The sequence below is a fragment of the Corapipo altera genome, unplaced genomic scaffold, assembly GCF_003945725.1.
Source record: "Corapipo altera isolate COAL_440 unplaced genomic scaffold, ASM394572v1 60824, whole genome shotgun sequence".
In the NCBI taxonomy this organism is placed as follows: Eukaryota; Metazoa; Chordata; class Aves; order Passeriformes; family Pipridae; genus Corapipo; species Corapipo altera.
This window is the reverse complement of record NW_020885230.1, coordinates 21,738-31,180: the sequence shown is the minus strand read 5'-3', so window position 1 is coordinate 31,180 and position 9,443 is coordinate 21,738. Positions and strand designations below refer to the sequence as shown.

Sequence of the window (9,443 nt, the reverse complement as noted above, 5' to 3'; positions counted from 1 at the left end):
AAAGTCTCCTAGAATGCATAAATCATTAACCATTTCAGTCTCTGACAGACTGCAGCCTCCCAGCCTCTGCTCCTGTCCCGCCTCCCTTGGCTCTGGCCTGGATTAGCTTCCTCCAGGGCACTGTTTGGTGTCTGTGCACCTCAGGCCTCGTGGGACTGGCCCTGGTGACACAACAGTGGAGCCAAAGAACCAGAAGAGTCGAGGTTTTACTGCAAAAAAGAAAAGTTTGTTGAAGAAGCGCTCATCTTGTGGATGGGTGAAGTGCAGCGAACGAACAATCCCTACGGTTTGGTTCTGCAAATCACCTGTCCCAGGTGAGACCCCCCTGCAGAGCTGCTCCAGCCCTGGGAACAACAGCACAAGGACGTGGAGCTGCTGCAGAGAGTCCAGAGGAGGCCCTGGGGCTGGAGCCCCTCTGCTCTGGAACCAGGCAGCAAAGGGCAGAGTGTGACCCCAGAGCAGCTGAGGGCGGTGGAAGGTGCTGAGTGAAGAAACACTTCTCTTCATCCCACTCCTGAAGGTGCTGAGTGTCTGAAGGGCAGGTTCCAGTCATGTTACAGTGGGAGGTTCCCAGTTCAGGTTTCTCACAGTGAAGAGCTGCAGTTTTTCATAGTTGCCTTTAGTCCCCTCTTGGACTGAAGCCCAAACTCACCTCAGATTCAGCGGGGCTGAAGGAGAAGCTGCGTTGCCCCTGGGAAGAGAATTCCAGCACATTCCCTGCCATTGGTTAGTAAAACCAGGGCTTTAACACCTGGATGTGAGACATCCTCCCCTCCATGTCCCTCCAGCCTGGCTCTGCCCCGAACGTGCCAACACTGGAGCTGAGTGTTCTCTGCATTGAAAATCCCTTCTGTTGTTGCCCAAGTCGTCCTGTTGGCTGTCCCTGCAGCTCTTCCTTAATTATCTCCACGAATTAAGGAGCTCTGATGAAATCCAAGCTGAAGATGGCCTGGAGGTGTCTGCAGTACCAAAACACAGAGGTTGGAGTGTCAGACAGAAAATGTATTTTCTCGCTCTTCTGTAACAAAGAAACCACCCTGAACCTCCCCCCTACGGACTTTGATGTGTTTTTAAGGTGGTTTTTGGCTAATACACAGTTCAGAAGTCACAAGTTGTGGTATCTCCCATCTACATCCGGAGTTGTGCTGGATCTGCCTGGGAAAAATAGATATTTCTTGACTTGGAACCCTTAGGGTAAGATGTGGATGACCCTGGGGTGCAGTGATTGATGGCAGGTCAACAGGCCCCTCACCTGCCTGAGACATCGTGGGTTTGGGGTCAGTGGAGGTGCCCAGGGGCTGAAAGGTGGGTTTGGAGCAGCATCCCAAAGGGGACAGATCCCACCTTGTTTCTGCTGTGTAGGAAGGGACGTGGTCAGTGGTGGGTTTGGCAGTGCTGGGGAGGTTGGACTGGATGATCTCAGAGGGCTTTCCCCACCTCAGTGAGTCTGGGAAGGTCCCTGTGGCTCCCTCAGGGTTGTAGGAAAGGGAACCCTCACACGAGGTCGGCTTTTTGAGCCTTAAAAATGGGATTGGAGACATAAATTGGTGCTGCTTGACCTGGAAGGCGTTCTCAAAAATTGGTGTCTTCGTGTCCTGCAGCGTGTTCAGGGCAGAGTGTCCAGCTCTGCCCTTGGTCAGGTGGAATGTCACCTCCCTCTTGTCTCCTCTCAGCTGTTCACAAACCCCTCAGTGTACTGAAGTGCTGTGTGAATATTTCATGGAGCAGCTCCGTTTCCCACTTCAGCTCGTGTTATGCTGGGATAGCAAAGTGGGATTTCTCCGCCTCCAAACACATCCCGTTTGGAATGCAGTGGATCTGCAGAGTTTCCAGCACAAAGGGATCATGTTTCCTGTGTATTTATCACAAGCTTTGTCCTCCAAACCGGTGTAAAGGGACGGTGGCGGCGTCTTGGACCTGGAACCGCGTGAAGTCACGGGGACTCCTTGTTTTCCACGGAGAATTGCGCTGGGAATTCCTTTGCTGAGGGGAATGTGAAACTGGAAACACCTTGCTCCCTCCCCTGCTGTGTCAGGACCTCGCTGGTGGTGATCCCTGAGGCAGAGGAGGGCGGGATGGGATGAGGGAAGGGGGAAAGTTGGGTTGTGGAGCAGCTGCCGGAGGAGTCTGGATGGAAGTTCTTCCTCTTAGCAGGATGTGATGGGAAGGGATCCTGTCCTGTGGGGGAGGGATCCGTCTCTGGGGACTGATGGATGCCCAGAGATCCCTGGGAGTGTCCAAGGCCAGGCTGGAAGGGGCTTGGGGCAGCCTGGGCTGGTGGAAGGTGTCCCTGCCCACAGCAGGAGTGGGATGAGATGGACTTTTCCAACCCAGACTTTTCTGGGATTTTGTGATGAGTTTGTAGACAGTGGAATATTCCCGAAGACTGAGAAGGGCCGGGAATGAGTCAAAGAGGAGCAACATCCATAAATCCAGACTCCTGTAGCTCTGGGATGCAGGAGGGCTTTGGCACAGCCAAGACTTGGCAAAGAGAAGAACGTTGTCCTTGTCTGCTGGGAGGAGAATCTCCCTTTGTAATCTCAGGAACGGCATTGGATCAGCAGCTGGAGGCACTTGGAAACCAAATGCCCTCCCTGGGCCTCACTGGCACCGTGTCCCCTTCTCTGGCACCGTGGAAGCGGAATTCTGGGAGCCAAATTCCCTTTAATTTCTACCAGCTCGTTTGATTTAGCTCGTTTGATTTGTGTCCTGGCTAAAGTGACTGGAAAAACGGGATCCTTTGAACAGGATTGCTTAGAGATGACCTGGAATTAGGGAAAACCAGTGTGTGGTGGTGAATTGCTGCTTCTGACTCGTGAGCTGGATGCAGAGTGATCCCAAACAGGTTTCCTGCCTCGTTTGGGGCAGTTGGGATGAGCAGAATGTTGGGAACACGGTGAATGGATCCTCCAGTGCCTGTTGAGGTGGGTTGTTGGTGTCTGCAGGAAGCCACACCAAGTCTTGTGCTTCAAATGCAGGTTAGTTCCAATAAGCCCACGGGTTTCTGGGAGTTTGGGAATTCCTGGAGCACATCTGAGCTGGTGGTGTGAGTGCCAGGAACTGCCATTCCCAGCCGGAGCTGTGCCCTTCCCAGGGATCCTTCCCTTCCCACCACGAGCTCCGTGTCAGGGCCTTGGCAGAGGAACAAGAGGGTTTGATGCTGCCAGAGACACGTTGGAGCATCTTTTGTCTTCCAGACCAGCTTGTGCTTGGGAAAAGTGACGTGGAATTTCACAGCTGGGTATTACTTGCCTGGCCTGCCAGCTGCGTTATACAGCTGTTATTTTATATTAATTATTATACATCTGATTGTGTTTTATACTCCTAGAGCAGCTGGAAGTTGGTTTTTTAGGAATGTTTAATAATTATCACCGATACATTACACCTTAGGGTTTCAGACCATGGAATATCCCTTCTCCACAGCAAACTGGCTCCTTTGCCTCCCAGCTCCCCACACTGGGGACTGTCTGTGCTCACAGTTAAACCTGAGCTTAAGGATTTGTAAGTAAGATTAAGATATTTTTCAAGCTCGAGGGCTTGCACTGTCTCTACTGAACCCCTCAGTTTCCCTCAAGATAAACCCCTTGCTGAGGTTCTTTAATGTGAAATAAATCAGTGTGTGTGTGAGGAACGTCCCGAGGCTCTGGAGTGACCTTCAGCCGTGACGTGATTGGGGGTGAATGTTCTGGGGCTCCAGGCATGGGAAGCCAGGCTGGGGTGGGAATGAGATTTGACTTGGAGATGCCACGTCTGGGCTTCCGTGCTTTCTGGGTTTGCTGGGGGTGCTCATTGGTCTGACAGGCTGTGAAAGCCAGTAATGGCTTTATTTCCTTTAATTTGCCCAGTTATTGGATCAGCCTGTCCTGATCCGTGTGGTGACAGCCCCCGGGGTGCTGGGGGGGTTAATTCCTTCATTTATTTCATGGAACACGATGCATTTTGTTCACCTTTGTGTTCTGTGGCACCCTGTGGTGATAATGTTTTAGTGGTTTTAATATCCCAACTGGAAATTTGACCTTAAGATCGTTCCTGAGGTGAAATGTGGTGGAAGGCAAAACACACCAAACATCACTAGAGATTGTGGGCAGTGCTGACATGTTCCACTCTGATCCAACCTCTCCGGGTGTCCTTTTCCCCCCCAGGACTGGATCCTGCACCAGAACAACCCTTCCCACATCGAGAGCTGCCGCAAGCTCCGCCAGCAGTAAGGGATCTGTTGGGATCTGCTTGGGAGGGGAGGGACAATAAATCCCAGCAGCAGTAAGGGATCTGCTTGGGATCTGCTTGGGAATGGCTTGGGAGGGATAATAAATCCCAGCAGCAGTAAGGGATCTGCTTGGGAATGGCTTGGGAGAGGAGGGACAATAAATCCCAGCAGCAGCAAGGGATCTGCTTGGGATCCACTGGGAATGGCTTGGGAGGGGAGGGACAATAAATGCCACCCAGTGCCACCCCTGCCATGGGCAGGGACACCTTCCCCCAGCCCAGGGCTCCAGCCTGGCACACTCCCAGGGATGGGGCAGCCTGTTTTTAGGGTAAAAGGTGGGGTTTGTGCTGCAGGTGTGAAATTTGGCCTTTGTAGTGACCCCTGTGTTCCCCCTGGCAGGTACCCGGAATGGAACCCCGAGGCTCACTCCTCCAGCAGGTAACTGCCTGTGCTTTCCCAGCTGTCCCAATTACTGGCTGTAATTAAGGCAGCTCTTCTCCCTGGTTTGCCCCCTGCAGCCTTTCTCATGGGGTCGTAGTTCTGGTGTAGAATTAGGGGGGTGGTTCTGGGGGGTTTCTCCTGAGTTTGATAGAATCCCAGGCTGGGTTAGGTTGGGTTGGGTTGGAGGGACCATGAAGCCCATCTCATTCCACCAGGGAATTCCACTAGTCTTGGTCCAGTTAATCCTGTTTGTAGCCTGGCCTCTGGAGATCCCTTGGGGAATGGCATCATCACAGGCTGAAAAAACCCTGGAATTCATCAACTCCCATCTCTGGCCTTTACTGTCTGTGATGAATTCTTTTTAAAAACACACCCTGTGTATTAATTCCCTTTGAAGCTCGGCAGAGTTGGGCTGTTTTACTGCTTCAGCATTTGAAAGTGTTTTGCCTCGTGTACAAATAGGGGGGATTGCAATGGAATTGTCCTTGGATTTTCCTGAGATTTTGCATTAATTGGTTTGACATCCTTCCTGGGAAGCTGAGTTCCAAAGGCCAGGCTGCTTTGCTGAGTGAGGTCTCTCTGTTACAAACCAGGAGCTAAAAAGCAAATAAACTTTTGAAACTTCCATGAGGAGAATGATCACAGAATCATGGAATGGTTTGGGTTGAAAGGGACCTTAAAGCCCACCCAATCCCACCCCCTGCCATGGGCAGGGACACCTTCCACTGGCCCAGGTAGCTCCAACCTGGCCTTGGACACTTCCAGGGATCCAGGGGCAGCCACAACTTCTCTGCCCAACCTGTGCCAGGGCCTCCCCACCCTCACAACCAGGAATTCCTACCCAATATCCCATCTAACCCTCTGGCAGTGGGAAGCCATTCCCTGTGTGCTGTCCCTCCCTCCCTTGTCCCCAGTCCCTCTCCAGCTCTCCTGGAGCCCCTTCAGGCCCTGCCAGGGGCTCTCAGCTCTCCCTGGAGCCTTCTCTTCTCCAGGGGAACCCCCCCAGCTCTCCCATCGAATTCCTCTTTCGTGCCTTGCCCAAACTCTCCGTGTTCCCTCGTTCCCACAGGAATGCTGGGGACAGGAAGGAGAACCAGACCCCGAAGCACCGCTCCAGCTCCTCCAGCCCGAGCCCGCGGCGTTACCGCCCGGGGGGCTCCGGGTACCCCCTGCGGCGCTCCCGATCCCGGAGCCCCGGGCGCTTCCGACGGCCCCGGAGCCGCAGCCCCCCCCCGGTACTTCCGACGGCCCAGCCTCCGGCACAGGTCCCGCACCCCCCAGCGCCCCAGGAGCTCCCTGAGGCCCAGCTCCCGCTCCCACCGCTTCTCCAACTCCGAGCGCTCCTCCCGCAGGTCCAGCCGCTCCGAAGGTGGGCATGGGGATGGGCATGGGCTGGGCATGGGCATGGGCATGGGGATGGGCATGAGCTGCCAGAGCAGGACCTCCTGCCACTTCGGCAGCACCCAGCTGGTTTCCAGAGCTCTCCCTGGAAAATCCCAACCCAGGCTGCTTTCTTTGTGTGCTTCCAGAGCCTCGAGAGGTTCTGTGGGACAGAGGTCCAGGTGGGAGGTTGTGAAGGGACAGGCAGGTGTCAGGAGCTTTGTTAAGGGTAAAATACAAACCATGGAAATGGAGGAGGGGGAGAAGCAACGAATAACCCGAATGTGAATTCTCCACAGAAAGCCAGCAGACAGGAAATTATTGTTGTAGCAGCTTGTTAAAGAATAATTAAAACCAACAAAGAGCAAGAGAAGGAGGCAGAATTTAGCAGAAGGCACCAAGATAGTAAGTACTGCTGGGCCTCAGTGTGAGAGAGGAGCAGAGGCTTCAAAAATCCCTCTTTTCCATTCCCTGACATAGAACATTAAACGAAATTTTGCATTTTCTTTTGTCCGGCCCTTGGGATTTTTGTAGATGTTGTTTTGGAGTGTCACACCCTGAGGTTTATTAATATTTACTGTGAAGGTTCTCTAAGCTCAGGCAGTCTCAGGGTTGGCTCAGGAGTGGGTGATGAAGCTGAAACTGTAGGAAAGAACAGAAGTATCTGTAAATTGTATTTAAGGATGAATTGACCCCCCCTGGTTTCCCCCCCTCACAGACAGAAAGGCAGCACTCGAGGCCGTCATGAAAACCCTGGGGCCTGAGTTCCTGGCAGAGTTCAAGAAACACAAATCACTTCAGGCAGCTGTGCAGGGATCCTTGGGATCGGGAAGATCCTCATCCACTCACGGACCCCCGGGGAAGGTGTCTGGGAGCGTGAAGAAGCCGCTGAAGACAAGTGCTGCTCCAAAGGCTCCCAAGAAGGATGGGTCTGCTGCGCCCGGGCCGAGCTCTGCCTCGTCCAAAACGGAGGAATCAGCCCAAAGCAAGGAGGGGGAAGAGGATGAGGAAGATGAATCCGCAGGGAGCAGCAAACCTCAGTCTGCTTCTTACAACAGGGTGAGTTCCTGCGGGTTTTCTCTGCTTTTTAAGGACTTGGTTGGTGTTTCCCTTCAGGGGGTCACTGGCAGGGTGACCCATTCCACGCAACACTGAGGTCTGCTGGCTGCAGGGAAGGGTGGGGATCCTGGAACCATGGAATGGTTTGGCTTGGGAGAGACCTTAAAGCCCATCCAGTCCCACCCCCTGCCACGTGTAGGGACACCTCCCACTATCCCGGGCTGCTCCAAGCCCCATCCAACCTGGCCTTGGACACTGCCAGGGATAGAGACTGAGGCAGAACGGCAAAACAACGGGATTGTGGCAAAATCCCTGACTTGGGAAGTGTCTGTTTTCCTTCCGTGTCCTGTGTGTAGCTGCTGAGGGAGGACCTGCTGAGCTGTGGGACCGTCCTGCAGATCTCGGACCTGCCGGACGACGGATTTTCGGATCAGGACATCAAAAAGCTGGTGCAGCCCTTCGGCAAAGTGAGCGACCTGATCGTGCTGCGCTCCAGGAACGAGGTGAGAGGGGCAGGGAACCAGCCAGGCAGGGAGAACCAGGGGCACGGGGAACCTCAGGGCAACATGGGACACGAGGGACACGGGGAACCTCAGGGGAACAGGGAACACAAGAGACATGGGGAACCTCAGGGGAACATGGAACAGGAGGGGCACAGGGAACCTCAGGGGAACAGGGAACACGAGGGACACAGGGAACACAAGGGGCACAAGGAACCTCAGGGGAACAGGGAACACGAGGGACATGGGGAACCTTAGGGGAACAGGGAACACGAGGGGCATGGGGAACCTCAGGGGAACAGGGAACACGAGGGGCATGGGGAACACAAGGGGAACAGGGAACACGAGGGACATGGGGAACCTCAGGGGAACAGGGAACACGAGGGACACAGGGAACCTCAGGGGAACAGGGAACAGGAGGGACATGGGGAACCTTAGGGGAACATGGGACACGAGGGACATGGGGAACACAAGGGGAACAGGGAACATGAGGGACATGGGGAACCTCAGGGGAACATGGCACTAATGACAAACTACTGAGAAGCTTTAAGATCACACATGTAATCTGGGAATAGCTGGAACTGGGAAACTGATACAAATTCAGACCCTACATTTTTTCATTTTATTTTATATATATATATATATGTGTGTGTGTGTGTGTGTGTGTTTGTGCATATATATATGTGTGTGTATATATATATATGTATGATTTATACATATAACTTATAGATTCTTAATATATTATATGTTGTATGTTATATATATACTATATGATATAATACATATAATATATAATGTATTATGTTGTGTATTATACTATATAATATATATAACATATAATAAATCATGTCTTTATCTATTTACATACATTTAATTTTACCTATAAATTATACATTAGACATTATATATAATATTATAATATGTTATAGATTACGTAGAATGTATACTTTGATATCTGTAATGTATGTTATGTATAATATTTAATTTTACCTATAAATTATGCATTAGACATTATATATAATAACATAATACTTTATAGGTTACATAGAACGTATACTTTAATATCTATCACGTATATTATGTATAATTATAAATTATTTATATGTCATTTTTAAATTATTCTGTTTTATTCCCCCTGAGCTGTGGCAGCTGGAGGCAGTGGGGTGGTTCTGGTGTAACACTGAAATATCCAGACCTGCCCATCAAATTCCACGTGGATTGAGCACCCCTGGTTCCATGACCAGCAGGCTGGCTGAGGAGGGATCCCAGGGAGCTGTCCCTTGTGCCTGGAGGCACGGTAAGAGCAGGAATTCCCTGTGTTCCAGGCCTACCTGGAGATGAACTACAAGGAGGCCGTGATCGCCGCCGTCAAGTTCGGGGAGACGCAGCCGGTGCTGCTCAACGGGAAACGCATCCGGATCAGCGTGGCCGAGAAACCCCGGGCACCCGCCGGCCAGGTGGGAGCCCCACATCCCAAACCAGGCTGGAATTCTGCTCCAGACACCCCAGGGATGGGAGCCCCACACCCCAATCCGGGATGGAATTCTGCTCCAGACACCCCGGGCACCCCCAGACAGGTGGGAGCCCCACATCCCAAACCAGGCTGGAATTCTGCTCCAGACACCCCCTGGCCGGGTAGGAGCATCACACCCCAAACTGGGCTGGAATTCTGCTCCAGACACCCCGGGCACCCCCCGGCCAGATGGGAGTCTCACATCCCAGTCAGGGCTGGAATTCTGCTCCGGAAACTCCCCAGTCAGGTAGGAACCCCACATCCCAATCTGGACTGGAATTCTGCTCCAGACACCCCGGGGAGGGAGCCTCACACCCCAAACTGGGCTGGAATTCTGCTCCAG

At 52.5% G+C, this 9,443-nt stretch overlaps 1 protein-coding gene across 1 annotated transcript in view; it reads left to right on the top strand.

Annotated features, from left to right (window-relative positions):
• The first annotated feature begins 385 nt into the window (after positions 1-385).
• The window catches only part of LOC113940245 (zinc finger protein 638-like), a 27,022-nt gene continuing 17,964 nt past the window's right edge, over positions 386-9,443 (top strand). Inside the window, 8 exon segments of the mRNA XM_027631358.1 lie at positions 386-2,896; positions 4,143-4,204; positions 4,607-4,645; positions 5,718-5,877; positions 5,879-6,017; positions 6,747-7,087; positions 7,444-7,590; positions 8,913-9,044. Coding sequence (XP_027487159.1) covers positions 2,825-2,896; positions 4,143-4,204; positions 4,607-4,645; positions 5,718-5,877; positions 5,879-6,017; positions 6,747-7,087; positions 7,444-7,590; positions 8,913-9,044 — 1,092 coding nt within the window. The 5' untranslated portion in view covers positions 386-2,824.